Source organism: Drosophila miranda, chromosome 4, assembly GCF_003369915.1.
Source record: "Drosophila miranda strain MSH22 chromosome 4, D.miranda_PacBio2.1, whole genome shotgun sequence".
Lineage (NCBI taxonomy): Eukaryota > Metazoa > Arthropoda > Insecta > Diptera > Drosophilidae > Drosophila > Drosophila miranda.
The window spans coordinates 8,064,236-8,083,122 of record NC_046677.1 but is presented as its reverse complement, the minus strand read 5'-3'; the positions used below and the strand labels follow the sequence as shown (position 1 = coordinate 8,083,122).

At 42.8% G+C, this 18,887-nt stretch overlaps 5 protein-coding genes and 1 non-coding gene across 8 annotated transcripts; 4 read left to right on the top strand and 2 right to left on the bottom strand.

Annotated features, from left to right (window-relative positions):
• Positions 1-4,680: 4,680 nt before the first annotated feature.
• On the top strand, positions 4,681-7,573 carry LOC108161514 (brain-specific homeobox protein). Its single transcript, XM_017295791.2, has 4 exons — positions 4,681-5,429; positions 6,224-6,507; positions 6,628-6,930; positions 7,126-7,573. Exons 1-4 carry the CDS (start codon positions 4,996-4,998, stop codon positions 7,440-7,442), a joined length of 1,338 nt encoding a protein of 445 aa, XP_017151280.1. The 5' UTR covers positions 4,681-4,995; the 3' UTR covers positions 7,443-7,573.
• Positions 7,574-10,315: 2,742 nt separating this feature from the next.
• On the top strand, positions 10,316-13,120 carry LOC108163202 (fructose-1,6-bisphosphatase 1). Of its 3 annotated transcripts, none has more exons than XM_017298348.2 (4): positions 10,331-10,420; positions 11,278-11,339; positions 11,979-12,322; positions 12,394-13,120. In XM_017298348.2, the coding sequence occupies exons 2-4, from the start codon at positions 11,324-11,326 to the stop codon at positions 13,060-13,062; spliced, it is 1,029 nt and encodes a 342-aa protein (XP_017153837.1). In that variant the 5' UTR covers positions 10,331-10,420; positions 11,278-11,323; the 3' UTR covers positions 13,063-13,120. The 3 variants fall into 3 exon arrangements, with proteins under 3 accessions (XP_017153838.1, XP_017153837.1, XP_017153836.1); XM_017298347.2 differs by having other exon boundaries at positions 11,278-11,345; XM_017298349.2 differs by lacking the exon at positions 11,278-11,339 and having other exon boundaries at positions 10,316-10,420.
• Positions 13,121-13,248: 128 nt separating this feature from the next.
• Positions 13,249-13,444, top strand: LOC117189183. Its single transcript, XR_004473239.1, has one exon. It is a non-coding gene; the product is annotated as a U2 spliceosomal RNA (small nuclear RNA).
• A 382-nt stretch (positions 13,445-13,826) lies between these two features.
• Positions 13,827-14,799, bottom strand: LOC117188723. Its single transcript, XM_033393001.1, has 2 exons — positions 14,290-14,799; positions 13,827-14,226 (listed from the first exon to the last, which is right to left on the bottom strand). The coding sequence occupies exons 1-2, from the start codon at positions 14,356-14,358 to the stop codon at positions 13,954-13,956; spliced, it is 342 nt and encodes a 113-aa protein (XP_033248892.1). The 5' UTR covers positions 14,359-14,799; the 3' UTR covers positions 13,827-13,953.
• A 100-nt stretch (positions 14,800-14,899) lies between these two features.
• LOC108163199 (tRNA-dihydrouridine(47) synthase [NAD(P)(+)]-like) lies at positions 14,900-17,052 on the bottom strand. The gene is made up of 4 exons (XM_017298345.2): positions 16,948-17,052; positions 16,735-16,888; positions 16,368-16,668; positions 14,900-16,310 (listed from the first exon to the last, which is right to left on the bottom strand). Exons 1-4 carry the CDS (start codon positions 16,977-16,979, stop codon positions 14,956-14,958), a joined length of 1,842 nt encoding a protein of 613 aa, XP_017153834.1. The 5' UTR covers positions 16,980-17,052; the 3' UTR covers positions 14,900-14,955.
• A 47-nt stretch (positions 17,053-17,099) lies between these two features.
• LOC108163200 (GTP-binding protein 10 homolog) lies at positions 17,100-18,801 on the top strand. Its single transcript, XM_017298346.2, has 3 exons — positions 17,100-17,168; positions 17,225-17,747; positions 17,802-18,801. Exons 1-3 carry the CDS (start codon positions 17,127-17,129, stop codon positions 18,386-18,388), a joined length of 1,152 nt encoding a protein of 383 aa, XP_017153835.1. The 5' UTR covers positions 17,100-17,126; the 3' UTR covers positions 18,389-18,801.
• Positions 18,802-18,887: the final 86 nt, after the last annotated feature.

The window sequence follows — 18,887 nt, the reverse complement described above, 5'->3', positions numbered from 1 at the left end:
TAAATTACAGCATAACAGATTCTTAACTATTTAATAGTTTAAAAATTGAATTATTCTTTCATATTTTCCATACTGATTGTGAGGTATTTCACAGTCAGAGTCTTTCTAAGCATTAGGGATCATTAAAAACACCCACTTACTGTCCCTTTAGCTCTCCCTCTCTAGGGTATTAGCATTCCTATTCAAAGCCACTTTTCTGCTTTTATTATGGCATTGTGTGGGAGTTGGGTGTGGGTTCGGCTGCTGATTAAAACTCTCTTGTTGTGATCCTAGGCACAGTAACCTTTTTTGCACCCTGTCACTCCCTCCGCTGGCATCCTCCCGCCCAAACAATTAGAGCACTAACAAATGCAATTATCCCGGCACCTCCCTCTATATTCGAGAGGCAGCGGACAGGACCATTCCATCATTCCATTCCTTCACCCCTTGCGGCACACAATTGCTCTCATTGGCAACAATTGTAGATGAACCCGGAAGACCAGAGCAAGAGAATCCTTGTTGAACCGACAAACACAGAACAAACTCATGGATATCAGAGTGTTACAACCAAGAAATATCCATTACCTACAGTCGAATAATTTCTTCAGTAGAGACGAAAGCTAATTTATTTAATAATTTAATTTTATTTAATAATAACTCTAAAATAATCCTGAAGAAAAACAAAAAAATATTAATGGGATTTTTTTCACCCAATTCTGCCTGTAATATTTATTTAATATTTTTATATTTCTTATACGTTTACCATGTGGTAGCCGCTTAAGAATCCACACAGACTTTATTCATTTAGCAGAGATGACAAAAGGTATGGAGAATAATAAAAAGAACCAGCCCTCTTAGTCTTAAAGAAAGCTCTGCCGGATATAGAGATATGAACCATTTACGCACGGCTTAAGGGTTTCAAAAATACTTTCCTTGTATATAACATGACCTTCTATACCCTGTAAAACGAAAAGCAGCAGCAGCACCGGGGTGTGAGGAGTGCGGAGCATAGGAGAAAAGTTTTCTAAGCGCGTGCCACATATTAAATTACATCGAAATATGTGCACACGCGATGATTTGTCGAAGGGGCAGTTTGTAATTTGCTGGCATTTTGTCGATTTTATCAGGCAGCAGCAGCAGCCAGTTATGGTAGGAAGCAGAAGGTGGGGTAGGGAAGGAAAGGGGCATTGCTGATATTTTGATACATTTGTTTGATTCCACAGTCATGTAGTGTAGTGTGTAGCTCTTTAATTGAATTTGCCTCGCGTAATTGTCGCAAAATTTGATTGAGAGTCCGCTCGAAATGAGAGACTTTCCCGGATATGGCACTTCCAATGGGCGTTACAAGGCAATTTTCTACCAACATATTTCATATTTAAATGCAGCCGAAAGGGGATTTGATGGTAGAAGCTGTCATAAGAGCTGCTAAACCGAAAGGACAGGTCTATAATTATTGAAAGATTAAAGGGAACTATTGGTGTTCTGATATTTTAATGAGTCTGAGTCTCTTTAGGGAGGTCCTATAGGAGATGTCGACTTTAAAAGTGGAAATAAATAATGATAGTGCTTTAGTTGAATGCTTATTAGACAATTAGACAAACCAATTGATGTCCTTTCAAAAGTTTTTAAGGAATGATCTCTATAACCTTCCAATCCTCTTTATTAAAAATAACTCCCATTAATAAAATTTATATTCCATTTTCTATCTTTTCTTTGGTTTATGGATATTCTGTAAAATATACGCAGAACCCTCCCTTTTTGTATTCCGTAATCCTCGAAAGGAAATGCCACTTGCTGCTGATGACCCCAGGACCCACCAAGGATGTAGACACTTGGGCTCCCGGTAACACAAAGGACCCCTAAGGATGTGTTGTGTTGCTTGTATCAAAAGTTAATTTACCGAGAATCAAACTTAAATGCGGAAAACGGATCTAAGAAGAGACCGACGTCGCCGAACGGCAGTCACCCCAAAGAAGAGCACGACCCCGACCCATGGCCTTACTTGTAACCTGATCATTGACACACTTCAGCTTTGATTTCAGGGAATTATGCTAACAAAAAAATACAGAAGAGAAGCAAAGGAAGAAGACATCGTCCTTGTCGACAATACAAAAGGATTTGCCAGGCCAAACTGACACAAAATGTTGTAATTGCCCCGACTATGAGGCCCGTGTCCTGTGCTCTGTGCTCTGTTGGTAACCGCAAAGTGGCAGTGCAATTTGATGCCTCGGAGATGCAGCTACATTTTTATTATTATAAAAATTAGGCTTAGCTTGTTTGACGGGGCACGTGCAACAATGGCATCAGAGCGACCCATCAGAATGAGCCAGACAGGGACACAAATTAAGCAGACTAAACGATTCCACAAACACAGGGCCATGGGAATCTCTTTCCCTCCCTATTTTGTAAAACACAACAAAAATCAATAAAGAACTCAAAGAAAGGCACACACTTTTAAGTAAATTTTCAACACAAACGCTCTTCCGCACGTTCGTGTTTCGTGTGTCGACGGGATAACACAATGGCTGACAACAAAGTGGTGTGGTAGTGGAGTCCTTTAGTTGGTTTAAGACCGGGCTTTGGGGTTCACCTGTATGGGGAGTGGGCTTTTTGGCATCCCCCCTTTGGATGAGAAATTTAAGTGCTTTTAGCCAGGTGGGGGAGTGTCTCTGTGGGTTGCAGAGAGCATCAGTTGTCAGGCTCTACTCCTCTGAAACTCTTTTGAATGGTACCCAGAAAGGGTAAGGTATATTTAAGCCATAATTCTGTGAATCAAACGAACGGGAATAAGAGTATATGCACCCAGAGAAAAAAGCCCTGAGCCCCGAATAGTTTTATATAAAGTTTTAAAAATTTTTCCAAGTGTTTTCACTAAAATTTTAGCATTAATATGAACATATTTGATCTAAATATAACTCATATTTAAAAAATATATAAATATGTTTTTGTTTATATTTATACTATATTTATTTTAATGTGTTTAACATTTAGATTAAATACGGTCCATATTAAAATAACATTTTAAGATATTTATGATTAGAAAAGAGTGAATTTTTGTTTAATTTCATTATTTTTGAGTTTAAAGACGTAATATTAAACTTAAATTATTAAATTTTTCTCTCAGGGTAAGACGATATCTGCTTTGCAGTGCATTCCATCGTATATATAAATATATTATTTTACAAAATCTTCAAAGCTTCTGAATAGCTGTTTTTATTTCTTAAAAATCATAAATAAATGTTTCAGGGCCTTAAGTTATTTCAAAAACGTACCTCCATGAGTGAAATAAGGCCCAATATGCTCTCTGCACAAACATATGTATGTGGAGCCCTCATGTCCATAGAGTACTCCTATCTACCATATTGTCGCCAACCAAAACCCACCAGGCAGCGCCATGCCCATCTTAATGCGCCCGCTTTAGGGCTTTAACCTAATAATGATGTTCGACTTACTTTGCGTGACTTATTTTATTAATAAAACGAGCAAATTTGTCTTGCTTTTTGGTCGCATCCACGACATTCACTCGCCCGTTGCCGTGTCGTTATTGTCTTTCCCTTCGTCCTGTTTTTACTGCACACAGAAATGGGGGCACAGGCACATCCTCCCCGGCACTTTTTTGGGGTGGCTGTATCTCTGTCTGCGGGGCAAACAAGGACGAATAGCTGTTGCCTGCAACCCTGACAAGTGCTGCACGCCGATTGGTTGGGCCTTAGGGCGAGAGAACACGCCCCCTGCCCCCAAGCACAGAGCCATCCCATCCCAAAATGGGGTGTACGGCTATGTTGATTGAATTACAGCCAAGTACATATTTTGGTACAACAACGAGGGAAAAAATTTCACCAATTTGGAGGCGAAGCAAAGCGAGGCGGACATCTTGGGGCGCTGTTGCAAGGGGCCCTTCATTAAGGACCAGAACCAGCTCATTAAGTACAGTTGTGCAGGCGCCGTAGTAGCAAGGGGGGAGTGAGAGAGAGCAGACACAGAGACAGAGACAGTGATAGAGTAGGGTTTTGAGGGAGGGGTCCCAGGCAGCGAAGGGAGTCAGAAGGCATCCATCTCCTTCTGCCGTGAATCTTTAATTCAATTATAATAATTGTGGCATTTAATGAATTTAATGCATGCACATCATTCAGACAACAATGGCGGCCATGACACGTTAATTATGCGTAAACCGGAAACAGCAAAGCGTAAGAGCGAAGCGAGGAGGGGCGCCACAAAATGGCGGCGCCAGGAGGCATACGACAGGACAGACCATGAGCACATAGTTGTGCGAATTATTTGCGGTTAGCATGGGTCAATTAAACAAAAGCATCACGTACATTACACATCCTTTCCACGTCTCCATATCCCCATATCCCATGCCAGTGCCCATTCCCATTCTGATGCCCATTCCTATTCGGAGGGTCTCGTAACCCAGTTAAGGACCTCTGGTAATCGAGGCTCGCCCAACGGATCGGATGCCAGCAGTGGGAATATGCAGAAATCTTACTAAAAATTTGAGCGACAGAGACGACCATAGCATACCCCCAAGAAGGCGCACATGCAAATTGGGGGTGTGTTTCACAGGTCCAGAGTAGAGTCCGTGGATTATGGCATACGGGCGTACGGGAGTGCTCGTATTTTGGATCTAAGCGGACACCACAAACGGAGCGGAGCGGCGGCTGAAACTGCATTGGCCCGGGTGGCGGTGGCTAGGGTGGATTGCAACCTCAACCCCTGCCCAGGATCTGCATCGCATCTGTCTGTCTCTGTCTCTGATTAGTGGAAGCAACAGCATCTCTCTCGCTCTCTGCCTTTTGCACATTCGTGGAGACTCGTTTAGAGCAATTTGCTGGTTGATGTGCGGTGATTGCCACAAACTCAACGCGACCGTCAACGAGTAAACAACATAAGCGCGTCTCCGCACAAGGACATACATACTCCTGCACACACGGTCCGCCATCTCTATCCGCATCGCTATCCGTATACGTATTCGCACTCCATTCTGAACTTCGAGTCGATCTGATCTACACACACATGTCAATGCTTAATGAAAACGGTTTGAGGAGTAGTCCCGTGGATGCACATGGCAACAATAAGGGGAGCAATGCAACCACAATGTTGACCACAAAAACGCCATTCTCCATCGAGCATATATTGTTTCAAAATTTGAATAGTGCCAATAGCAATAATAGCAATAATAATGTGAATAATAACAGCAACAATAATAACACTCAAAAGTGCGTCAAGAATGCGGGGAAAAGCGCCAGCAGGAGCTCCTTTGCCACATCGTACGACAATAATACCCAGAAGCAGCATCACCATCCGACGGCGGCGGCGCCACACGCAACGCATCAAACATCGGCATCGACTGCATCCTCATCCGCGACGGCATCCACACGCGGCGGCCAGGGAGCAGCGTCGGGATATGGCAACGAGGACTATGCCAAGTCCCTGCACAATAGTCAACGGTTAGTGAAGATATACATACAACCCTGACCTTTGAGAGATTTAAATGGAAAAATTAAGTATATTGGAGAGAAAATTAAAGCAAATTAGTTCAGATATCAAAAGTTACAAATTAGGAACAAATTTAACAAACTTAACAAAAGGAAGAGCTAATGGAATGAAGGAGTTGTTTTAAAAATATTCATTCTGGATATACTTTATTAATTAAATCAAATAATAAACTTACAACTTCTATGGAAAGTTTATTGAACATAACTATTTTTGATAACGAGTGGAGTTGCGTTGAAAACATATGATCTGCAAAATTATAGAACTTAATGGAACTGTATACTACATATTAATCTTTTTCATTGTATTGACATTGTTTAATGTAGAGTTTTCAGAAAATTGGGAAGTATGGGGGAAAAATAAATGCATTCAAGGATAAGCGTATCCGTTTAGACAACAAAAAGATATTAATTTTAAATGAATGAAACCACGTTAAAAGTGAAAAGATCCAGAATATATTTATGTTATAAGTAAATAATATTTTATACTTTATTAAAAGTTTAGTATAAAATATATTTGATACTTATTTTCAAGATGGGAATGCAGTTTCCAATAGTAAGAATCAGCGCTGTTAGTTCAAGTGATTTCAAAGTTATTTAAAGATCAGTTTCTTAAAATTTGAAAGTGTATTACGGAAATTAAAGCTTAGTTCTAACAAAATAAGGGACACTAGGAGATACCTCATAGTATATTCGACTCCAGGACCTCAATCCTCTTCAAATTCAATAAAACTCCTACCAACTTCCAGTGGCAGCCATCATTCACGTGCTGGAGCCTCTCATTACGGCAATTCTTCCGGAGAACCAGCTTCCCAACAGTTGGGATCAGCGGGGGGCCATTCAGGAGCAGCACCGCTTCCGCCAGCACCACAGCCACCGCCTCCACCGCCGCCAAACGGAGGAGGGCCCAATGGAGGAGTTCTGTATCCCAGTGCGGCCTACACGGACCATGGCTTCCTGCAAATGACCCTGGGCTATCTGTCGCCGTCGTCGGGCACATACAAGTCGGTTGATCCCTATTTTCTCTCACAAGGTGAGTGCCACACGAAAACTTAAACTATTTGCATGACCCTCGTCCGTGTCGATAGCCATTAACACCCAAAAAGTTTTCCTTTCCTATAAACTATAATGAAATTAATGAAATGTTTTCCAGCCAGCCTGTTTGGGGGAGCGCCCTTCTTTGGGCCGCCCGGCTGTGTGCCAGAGCTGGCCCTGGGCCTCGGGATGGGTGTGAATGCTCTGCGACATTGCCGGCGGCGCAAGGCCCGCACTGTGTTCAGCGATCCCCAGTTGTCCGGCCTGGAGAAGCGCTTTGAGGCACAGCGGTATCTGTCCACCCCAGAGAGAGTGGAGCTGGCCACAGCTCTGGGTCTAAGTGAGACGCAGGTGAAGACCTGGTTCCAGAACCGTCGGATGAAGCACAAGAAGCAGCTGCGACGACGTGACAATGCCAATGGTAAGGGAAGCCCCCTTTCTTGCAACAGAACTTGGAACTTTCTTTGAGGAACTTTTTGGACCTTCAATTAGCCCTTGCTCCTTTGGCTATTGGCTGCTGGCTTTTAGAGTTGCCCAAAGTTTTGCTCAAGTTTCTTCGCAAATCAAATTAGTTCTAAAATTTGTGCAAATTTCTTCGACTTTCTCTACTCTCTAGAACCCGTTGACTTCTCACGCACCGAACTAGGCGGCTGCAGCACTGGTAAACAGCAGCCTGGCGATGCCTCCTCTGCCTCCACGGACGTCTCCAAACACAGCTCCAAGATGGGCTCTGCGGCCAGTGCCGGCGGCGGCGGTGGTGCTGGTAGCACCCCCAGTCAAACCCCCAATCCGCAGCAACAGCTTCAGATGTGCTTCCTCCAGCAGGGCTACTCCACGGACGGCTATTCCGACCTGGAGGCGGACAGCGAGGATGAGGATAACTCCAGCGATGTGGACATTGTGGGGGACACAAAGTTATATCAACTCTCATAGACCCTTGATAGATAGCTGATCAAATCTGTTCGATCGATGAGAGCTATTTCGTTGTTGTAAATGGGGAAATGGAAGGAATTTCTAAAGGTATCTATCTATATTTAAGTTTTTGCTTATTATCTATTATTTAATTTTTTAAATATATTTTTTGTTGTGAAACCTATGGTTTTAAATAGTTACAACGTTCTAAAATATTTAAAACTGACGAAAATGAATGGCATTTCCGTATCATAAGTTTAATATTCCGAATCATTTAAAACACAAAGTAACGTTAAAGAACTGTAAGAACCTTAATAGTATTTCTGATCCGAACTTTAATTTTTAAAACATTTCTTCTTTATAAAATATAGTCCTTATATTTGGTATTTAAGCTATTATTTTACCAATGATTTTTCCAAAGAATAGTCAACACTTTTTTTGTGATCCTTTCTTTTTTAAAAATTCCTTAAAATAAATATTATTATTCCCCATTTAAGACCGTTAAAGCCAGACATCCTGTAAATACCGATAAGTACGGATCAACGAGTTGAACGAGTTGCTGTCTAGTCACGAGCTATGTCTAAGTGATATATTTAATAACCACAAACCTAATCAAATTTAGTGATTGTATTCAAGTACTTCCATTTTAAGAAATTCTTCTCTACTCCTAAAAAACCTACCTATATTGGCAGCTCCATGACGATGTGTGCTAGTGCTTAAAATAAAGAAAAAATAACAGAATCATGACAAAATAGGTCTTAAATTGGTACTACTCGGACTCGGAACCCTCTCTATGCCCAATCTATGGGCAATGGGCAATCAAATCCAATTGAGTGCCAACAAAAAGTAGCAACTAATAAGGTTAAATATCGCGCATTTGTGTATAGGGTTGAGTGACTGCCACGCCCCTTCTGCGCATGGCCAAGTGCCTTCCGGGTGGGCGTTATATTACAGAAACTCCTCCAGCATTTTGGGGTGGATAGATGCTCTTGGGAAGAGTGCTCTTAACAATGGCAAAATAATTGCGGGTTTTCCAGCCAGCCATTTTAGTGGAGAGACACTTATTGTTCCTCGTTCCGTGTGTTCCCTGTGTGCGGAAAGTGAATGTTAAATGTTTCCAATTGATTGCTAATTAAGGGTTAACAGGAATGCTCTCACCGGTTACAACATCTGAGTGTTTCAAAAGGGAAGTAGTCACTGGGATATACGATACATCATCTTTATAGATTAACATATGGGTTTAATCATTTTAAATAGATGGTAAGTAAAACTTCCCTGCCTGAAATATGATTGCCTGATACAAATTTGTTTGATCTTTTCCACCATAGTAGATTTCACCTATTTTAGTCGTACATTTTATAATTATTCCCATCTTGAGCTCACCCGCCCCTATGTTTGATTATCGTTTGAATCGTTTCCTTACGTCACAGAATCAAAGTGCAAATATCTATTCGAATCGGATTGGCACTGACTGAACTGATTAACAGATCTACAAGTATAATTCAATATACTGTTCCTAGACTTTTCTACATAATTTATTTATATTTATTTGTAGAGCATTTTGTGGTTAATTTTCTAATTTAAAGACACAATCTAATCGTGGACAAATTAACAGAAATCGAGAGATAACCATAAAATGATATATGGTTCTAAGGTCGAAGCAATGACGAGACGGGCAGCCACCAGAAATACAGAACAGACCGGACCTATAATACTTTGTAGAAAGGAAAGTCCTAGTATTCTAAAGATTGTTATCAGTAGGATTGATAGGGTTTATGAACAACAAACTGGGACTGTGGACGAGCCTCCCAGACGTGCAATCGATCGCTTTGGTAATACAAATCACTCACTTACGACTAACCGCCGAGTGTTTGATATTTTGTCACATAATGTTTAACCAGAAGAAAGTATATAGGGTGCTACATAAATAAATATATAGCACCATCTTTTTGGTTGCCAAATCTGTTATGTGTTAAAGAATGAATCACACAATTTATGTTTTTTTCAAATGTTACCACAAATTTAATTAGTTCAGAAATATCCAAATCATATATTATTATTATTTTCAAGTACTACTGAGCACGAAAACTCTTTATTTAATCAAAATTGTTTTGGTCTGAGTGAAAAACTGGTTTTTACCACAAGAAACGATAGGGCGAAATGACATTATGATAAGAGGTTCTACGGCTTTGGATCTTCTTTATCGAAGCATATATGTATGTATGTATGTATAAAATCGCTCTCTCTCCCATGAAAACTCTCTCTCTCTTCCTTTGCTTCGTTTCTGGTGCCTAAGCTCTCAATCCATATGCTCGCCGCTCCACACTCCACTTTTATTTCCATCTCTGTCTCCCCATCTGCACTATCTCTTGCTCTCACTAGCAAAGCTCCTGCACTTTTTTCTTATCGACACATCTGCACTCGCTCTTTTCCCATCGAATCTCTCTTCCCTATTACCCCTCATATAATCTCTCTCTCACTCTCTCTCTCTCTCTCTCTGTCTCTTGTTGTATACGAAATTTACATGCTATCTGTCAGTGGAAAAAAGCAAAACAAGAGAGAAATGATAGTTTCGAACCGCCCATGCTTTTAATACTCTATGAGGTCTATTATTTTTAAATGAAAATACGATCAAATCAGACACAAAAAGGTTTTTTTTTTGTATATTATTTAGTCTTCCGATCCCCTTAAATTTTAGTGAGCAATGCTATTTCTATCGTCTTTAGACTTGTTTTTTGACACAATCAACTATTCTCCGTTGATACTGATTAAGAGATGTTTCTCTGAATATTCAGCATGACAAGCTGCTTTTCAAATCGTAATACCTTTGCTGAGGAAGGGTACAAGCTGTGACGTTGGGGCCTCGCTGTAGTCTTGGGGACGTGGACTAAAATCGTATAAACGCACAGCTCGGTTCCGGCAGTCTCTTTAGTACCGCCGTCGACTGCGGTGTTTGCCTCGTTTTCGTTTTGCCTTAATCTATAGATCTGTTTTGTGTTGTAAGTGAAAGTGTATTTTGGTTCTTAAGAAGCTCCACAAAAGCATTGTCCAAGGGGTCAAAGAAATGTTAGGCACAAGCCCTAAAAATTAAATCATTCACATCACTTGAATAGATGAATGATAGTGGTACTCGTTTACGTATATACGATATAAATAAAGCGTTTACTTATAGACGATACGGTGGCTAATCATGTGTTCCTCGGCAACGTTCCAAAAATAAATAAGGGGGCACGTGTCGGTATATTAAAAATTGGATTTGCTAAAAAATATTAAATATTTTGTGGTTCCGGTTTTATACAACTTTCCTTGATACGAATATGTCCCAATATGTACATACATATGTACATATATAGTTTTGTGGGACAAACAGGTTATCAGCAAAGTCAAAAATAAATAAAAATAAACAAGAAGTGAATGCCACAATCGAAAACCGAATCTTTTGATACCCTTGCTAGGAGTGATCATTACTTTACATTATAATTTGGAATGAAATAAATCTCCGTAATCGGAAAAAAAACAATGTTATATTCGCAGGAACTATAAAAACAAAAAAAGTGTCTTGTTTTTACAGAAACTTTTATTCTGTTCAAATCTATATACTCTGTAGTGTCGGAATTTTTATATTTCAAAAGAACAACCAAGAAATACATGAAAAGCTACAAGTTTTCTTATAATGATTGCTTTTTATGCGACAAGACACCCAAAAAAAAAACAATCATGAAGCCCCTATCTTTCTATGTATCTATCAGAACAGAGGGTACGCCGATAGGGTACCCGCTTTGACCTTCACAACCATCGGAAAGGGCACACAGTGTGGCAAATTATAATTTGTTTGTATTTTGATGGATCCCCACAGGAACCACAGCATACTCGTATCCGTAATTTAGAGTGTCCAACCGATAATGGCGGCCAGTAACGGTAATTGTAAGTGAAGGCACTTCCTGCTTCCAAACTCCCTGCCGCCCTGCTGTTGCCTCTCCTGCCTGTCCTTTCACAGCCTGCAGCTTCCTCCAATCCGCAGCAATATTCTGTACCTAATAGATCTTAGGCAACCTGTTGTTCCACTTCCAATACTTACGCAGCCCGTTGTACCACTAAATACTAAACTGTATTGATGATCCAGCCCATCCCTAAACCTGTTTTTCCTGCCTGTCCCGAAATCCAAAATAATCTTGCAAAAGCCACCCCAAATGCTACATTATAGAGATTATAAACCCTAATTTATGTATGAATTGCATGTGTTGTACTAATCGTTATTCCAATATTACGTTTACTTGAATAATTTATATAATTATAAAGCTGTATAGTGCTAACTTTTAACCACTTATAGGTAATTATTCTTAATCTCTGAATAAAATCACATAAAATAATCAGACTATATTTTTCTGAACTTTAACATTGATCTCTTCTGGTGAGATTAATTTAATTATAGACGCGGAATTTCAAGAAAATCTTTTATGTTTCTTTGTTCACAAACCGTAGCATGCTCTCCTAATCCCCTCCTTTTTCCAATGAATCCATGAATCCAAATTATAATTCAATTTCATTCATAAACAGCAAAAATGACCCAACAGGGCAATGTTTTCGACTCCAATGCCATGACGCTGACGCGTTTTGTGCTCCAGGAGCAGAAAAAGTTCAAGAACGCCACTGGAGATCTGTCCCAGCTTCTCAACTGCATCCAGACAGCGATCAAGGCGACGGCATCGGCGGTGCGGAAGGCTGGTATTGCCAAGCTCCATGGAATTGCCGGGGATGTGAATGTCCAGGGCGAGGAGGTCAAGAAGCTGGATGTGCTCTCCAACGATCTGTTCATCAACATGCTCAAGTCATCCTACACCACCTGCCTCATGGTATCCGAGGAGAACGAGCATGTGATCGAGGTGGAGACAGAGAAACAGGTGAGGAAATCAGTTGAGATATCGGAGCTGTGGCTGAGGCAGATGGATGAACTCTATTCCCACTCTGGCAGGGAAAATACATTGTCTGCTTCGATCCGCTGGACGGATCCTCCAACATAGACTGCCTGGTGTCGATTGGCTCCATCTTTTCCATATACCGGAAGAAAAGCGAGGGCGTGCCCACCGTCGAGGATGCCCTACAGCCGGGTAACCAGCTGGTGGCCGCCGGCTATGCTCTGTACGGCTCTGCCACGGCCATAGTCCTTGGACTGGGAACGTCGGGAGTGAACGGCTTCACCTACGATCCGGCCATTGGCGAGTTCATCCTCACCGACCCCAACATGCGTGTCCCTGAGAAGGGAAAGATATACTCGATCAACGAGGGCTATGCCAGCGACTGGGAGGCGGGAGTGTTCAATTATGTGGCGGCAAAGAAGGATCCCACCAAGGGCAAGCCCTACGGTGCCCGCTACGTGGGCTCCATGGTGGCCGATGTCCATCGCACCATCAAATACGGCGGCATCTTCATCTACCCCGCCACAAAGTCCGCACCAAATGGAAAGCTGCGTCTACTCTACGAATGCAATCCCATGGCCTATCTAGTGATCCAGGCCGGCGGCCTGGCCAGCGACGGAAAGATCAGCATCCTAGACATTGTCCCCAAGAAGATACACGAGCGCAGTCCCATCTTCCTCGGCTCCAAGGCGGACGTTGAGGAGGCGCTCAGCTACTTAAAGTGACTTTTACTTTTGTAATTTATAAATACACCCAACACAAGTTTGATATTTTGTACCTAAATGACTTCTCTTTCATATCCTGCCCCTGGAAGAGGGCTACAAAAATGCACTTCCCAAGTGGACGTTAGAATTCCCAACCGATTCTAGCCGCACAGTCATCAGGTGGTGGCTGATTTCCAGTTTCAAGTTATCGCTTCTCGGCCTTATGGCTAAGATCAAAGTGTAGTATCTGTTCTTATCAGCTTAACATCTGATAGTTTCTCCATTGGAGAACAACAAATGTTAAACTGATTTTTGGAATCAGACGGAGTGCTAGGGGCTTGCTCCACCTCTGTCGCGGGTTGGCCCGGTATTGCAGTACCGCCGGGATTTCGGCCCAACTAAATAATCAATTCACACACTAGTTTGTTAGAATAGTAAATGTTATCATTGTTTTTATTGAATTGCACATGTCACACCACTTATGATGTGATCTGAACGTCAATTAATCCAAAAATGCCTCGCAAATAAAGTGTATATAATCGGAACCGCAGGGGCTGTCGTTCATATCCATCCCGCCTACGTCGGAATGGGTCTGTAGCTCGACGCAATTTTCGGAGTTGCTATTGTTATTGGGTTCGTTCGTGTTCTCGCCAGTAAAAAAAAGTTCCCTTCAAGCCAGTGGTGGACGAAATAAACTCACCTTCTGTGTTCAGATCGGTCAGATCTATCCAATATCCCTTGTTTCTGTCCAGCATCCTGTCGAGTGCCTTCATCTCTTCCTCGCTTTGTAGACTCGCCAAATGAGCTCCCATCTTACAGCATTTAAGCAATGCATCGATCCAGTTCGTTTTAATTTCATTTTCTATGTAATAGTATTTGGAACCAATTTTTTTGAAAAGATGTAAATATGATTTATTTTTGGGTTTTGTTTTTTCTATTTCTTTCCGAACGGAATCCAGCTGTTGCTCCAATTTGTGAACTTTGGACTGAGAGCTTTAATCCAACTCCTGCTGGATCGCCATCTGCCTCTAGCTTTTCATCAATTCGCCCGATTTTCGATAGAGTATCTGCGGGTTGTTTGGCCTCGCAGTTCTCCACTCGCTTTTGCAAGATGGCTAGGTACTCCAGGACCGGTTTCACAGCTCCGTAACAGTATCCTCCGCACTCGTGTTGAGATTCACTCACCTATTGTGGTCACCTCAATGTTCTTTAGATTTATGTAGTCAATAAACTGAATGTTGCACTCACCTCACAATGCTGTGACACGGAACCCCCAAAGGGTATCGCAAATAATATGAAAACAATGGAACACCGCATTACTAGTACTTCTCTCAACGCAATCTAAAATGCAGCTAATTTATATTCTCTACGATGAACAATTCAGCGATGATGAAATGGAAATAAGTGAGTATTAAGTTGGCTACTAAAAATCACATCAAAGAAGGGACAGAGATCTCCCAAAGGCTACACAAAAAATATAACAAAATGGACCTCAACTCAATATAAAAACAGCAGGAAAGTTGTGTGTCGCAGTTAGAGGCTCGGCTCTTTGTACATTTATACCCGATACTCAGTCCAAATGAGATCCAGTTTTGGCAATCTGATAGATATTCTCTAGATCTAGGTCCACCGCACTGAGATTGCTCATCTTGGTATTCCACCTCATTCTGTGATGTTTTAGACAGGGATCTCCCAAAGGTTATATCCAATAATATGAATATAATGGAACAGCGCATTGATATTACTTCTTCGAACGAAATCTAAAAATCGACTGGGCTTAGTAGACTTTTTATAGGTATTTATGTATGTAGGTTTGTATGTGTCCCATTGTGATAATAAATTAAAGTGCGATTATTCCTGCAATTAAGAAATTTAATTTTCAAACGTCAGGCATAATATTCCAAGAAATAGGGTCTAAAAGGCATTAGCCTTGTGCTTGGGCACAAAGCTGAACCCTTCTGGCACCCGACCCAGCAGCATTTCACTGAGCTTCACCCAATCTGCGGCATTGCCGGAACTCATGAGGGTCTCCATTTCGTCGCGACCTCTATATTTCTGGGGCCTTTCATTGATCTTCTGTGGTGGGGTCTGCTGCAACTCCTCCGGTATGTAGCGGTACAGGAATGATTGCCATTCGAGTAGGAACCGTCGCGTGCTCTCCACACCCTTCGTGTCCGATCCCCAGTGCTCGAGTCCATAGTTGCAATAGCGACGCAGCATCTCAAAGCGCTGCGTTGATGTGGGGGACCAGGCCTTTTGCTGCTTGATCTCCTGAAATATCCATGGCTTGATGAGAGCCCCGCGTCCAATCATCACAGAGCTGACATGAGGAGCCAGCGCTCGCCTCTCTACATAGTCCTCGTAGCTGAGAATGTCACCGTTGCCAATGATTGGCATTTGCTTGGCTGTGGCGGCGCACTGCTCGATGTATTCCCAGTTGGCGTGCTTGGTGTAGCGCTGCTCGCGCGAACGCCCATGCAGGGTCACGGCCGAGGCGCCCCACTCCTCGACTAGGGGCACCAGCTCGTGGGCTACGCTCTTGTCCGCATAGATTCCCGTGCGCATCTTCACGGTAAATGGCAACTGCTCGGACAACGAGGAACAGCTGCGCACGACCAACTCCAATATGTTGGTGCGCCTCATCAGAGCACTACCGCCTCCTTGCTGGTAGATCAGATCAATGGGACATCCGATATTGAGATCTATGTAATCCACCTTTGCCGTCTCCTGCAGAACTTGGGCTGCCTGGGTGATGACATTGGGATTGTTCCCGCACAGCTGAACGCCAAATATGTCCTCGCTCTCGTGCCGCTTTGTCAGAGCCCACTCCTGGCCCAGGCCCTTAAGGAGGGGCACAGCACATGCCATCTCGCCGCAGGTTATATCCGCACCGAGCTCCTTGCAAATGCGGCGGAAAGGCAAGTTGCCCACGGTGGTCAGTGGCGAGAGAACGAGCTTCTCGCGAAAATCAACGGCTGGCTTGCGGTCAGCATCTCTCCCCAGAGGGGAATCATCGACCGCACTTCCAATGGACGCCTCACTGTCTGCTGCAGGCGCTTTTGCAACTTTAGACTCTGCCTCGTGGTCTATCGTGATGTCACCCTGCTGATTGATCTTTTTCTGCAACTCCAGATTCTTCTCTTGCACCTCCAGTTTCTTCTCTTGCAGCTCCCTTTGCTTCCGGGCATCACGAATCTTTTCTGCCACAGCAATCATTAATTTGCTGCGGTCCAAATTGTATTCATGCTTCCGAAGACGCACCTGAAGGTCTATGGAAATATACGTTTATGTACAACCCATCTGTGTGAGCGCCAAAGGATACTCACCTGGGGTAATCCCATTGAATGTGGTCTGAGTGGCCTTTGCATCGTAGTCATCCTTCTTTATATTCCTTCCCTGGTCGTCTGTGTGCGCCTTGGCATAACGACATGTGACACCGCGGCCACAATACCCTTTGGTGCTATACACGTAACATTCCGAGCCCAAATCCTCGCCCTTGGCTGCCAGAAAGGCATCCAGATCGTGGACATAGCGACAATTGGCCAGAGAACAGGGATCGCCGCCTGGTCCATCAATCAGAGAGTGGCAAAGATGAGAATAACGATCCTCCTTGAACACAGGACGGTTCTGTTTGGAGAAAAACAATTCATCCTAAGACTTGATATACCATTCAGTACTATAGCGTTTACTAGCCTTGTTCTGGCCACGTTTGCGTTCTTTTTTGTTATGTTTTTTCCCGCCAGAGTCCTCAGGGTCCCCATTCCCATCCGCGCGCTTTCTTTTGTTGGTTTCGGAGCTTTCCTGAGTGGCTGCCTCACTGTCGCCACTGGCTTCAGTTAACAGATATCTACAAATAGATCATACATATCAATACAAAGATTGCAAAGACTTCAACCATGCCCTTACTCTGGTTTTATATAGCAGATTCCCGGTTCCATTTTCCAACAAACAATTTTTTGGCTCACGTTTTGGCCGGCTACTTCTTCTTATTTGCCATTCAATTTCGTGCAGGAAAACAGCTGATTGCAATAGTTATCGATATTTCTTTATATTTTTAGCGCATCTCTCTTGTATAATGCCGCACGATGGTTCAGATATTTAAATTCCTATTAAAATCAAATAAATCGGTAATTATGCAGCTTAAGTTGGGATTTCCATACAACCCATTGACTGTTATATGCAGCCCGCTCGTGCTCACTTCCGTCCCAGCTTCCTGGACACATTGCGACTTGCAGTTCGAGGTGGACATGGCGGTAATGGTTTGCCGAAATACGGAGGAGTTGGCGGTCAAGGCGGATGTGTTTACTTTGTGGCCAAAGAGGGATTGACATTACGGAAATTGGCACAAGGACTGAAAGACAGACGTGTGGCCGCCAGCAGCGGCGAGGACAGCAGCAAAGTGAGCATTTTTGGAAAAAGGGGCGTCGACACGCGCATCGAAGTACCTGTGGGAGTGCAGGTGTACGATGAACAGCAGAAGCTGCTGGCAGACTTGAACGAAAACGATGCCAAATGCATAGTGGCGGGTGGTGGAACTGGCGGCTGTACGGGCAACAATTTCCTGGGCCGACCGGGAGAGAATCGCATAGTGAACCTGGATCTGAAGCTCATCGCAGACGTGGGTCTCGTTGGATTTCCGAATGCCGGCAAGAGCACCCTGCTCAAGGCAGTGTCCAATGCCAAGCCAAAGATTGCTGCTTATCCGTGTGAGTTTAGAATGGCTCTTTATTGATTAAATCCACTTAATAATGTCCTTTTAGTTACCACTATTCGGCCGCAGATTGGAACCATAGAGTACGGGGATCTGCGCTCCATCAGCCTGGCCGATTTGCCCGGTCTCATCGAGGGTGCACATGCCAACTTTGGTATGGGCCACAAATTCCTCAAGCACATCGAACGCACTCGATTGCTCCTCTTCATGGTCGACATATTCGGCTTTCAGCTTAGTCCTCGGCACCCGCACAGGGACTGCCTGGCCAACATATATTCCCTCAACAAAGAGCTGGAGCTGTACGATCCCTCATTGCTGGAAAAGCCCTGTGTCCTTCTGCTCAACAAAATGGATAAAGAAGGCGCCCATGACATTTTGACCAAAGTGAAACCCATTATAGATGATTTGTCCAGCGGCTTGGCGGACTGCCCGGAGGAAGTGCGTCCCAAGCGGGTGCTGAAATTCGAAAGCATTGTCCCCATATCGGCAATTAATTCGACAAGGGTAACGCAGGTCAAGTCACAGCTGCGCCGAACTCTGGTGCGTCTGGCGGAGAAACAGTTTGTGTCCGATGGCGAACAAATCAAAGAGCAGTTACAGCAACGTGTGGGTTTGGTGGGGCCAAGAGTAACTTAAATATAAATGCAAACTAAAATAATAGCATTCTGCATACCCTTGGGAAAATGATATTATAAAGTTGACGAAATTTTGTCATCTCAGGCTCCAAGGAATGCAGAAACTAGGCAGTCTGCAATTTTGCAGTTTATGGTCTTCTTACAGAGACCAAAAATAGGTATTGGGATCGAATCGAAAACAAACCAAATACCTGAATAGGTAAGTAGAAAAGTCATTATTAATGTTTGAAAGCAGTTTTAACAAAAATCAAAGAAAATAGGTTTTTAGGCTGGCCATACCTCGGTTGGCAAGCAACAAGTGTTGAACTGTCGTAAAATTGCATGCCCACTTACGTGCTATGCTTTTATTTTTTGTTGACCTTTTTTTTTAAACCTTGCTGCAGTCAAAATACAATAAATAGGAGTATTTAAAAATAGCCAATCCTGTAGAAAAATTATTCATTAATAGCCTAAAATTATATGGACAGAACTAAAGCTTTTAGTCAGACAGCATTATTCAA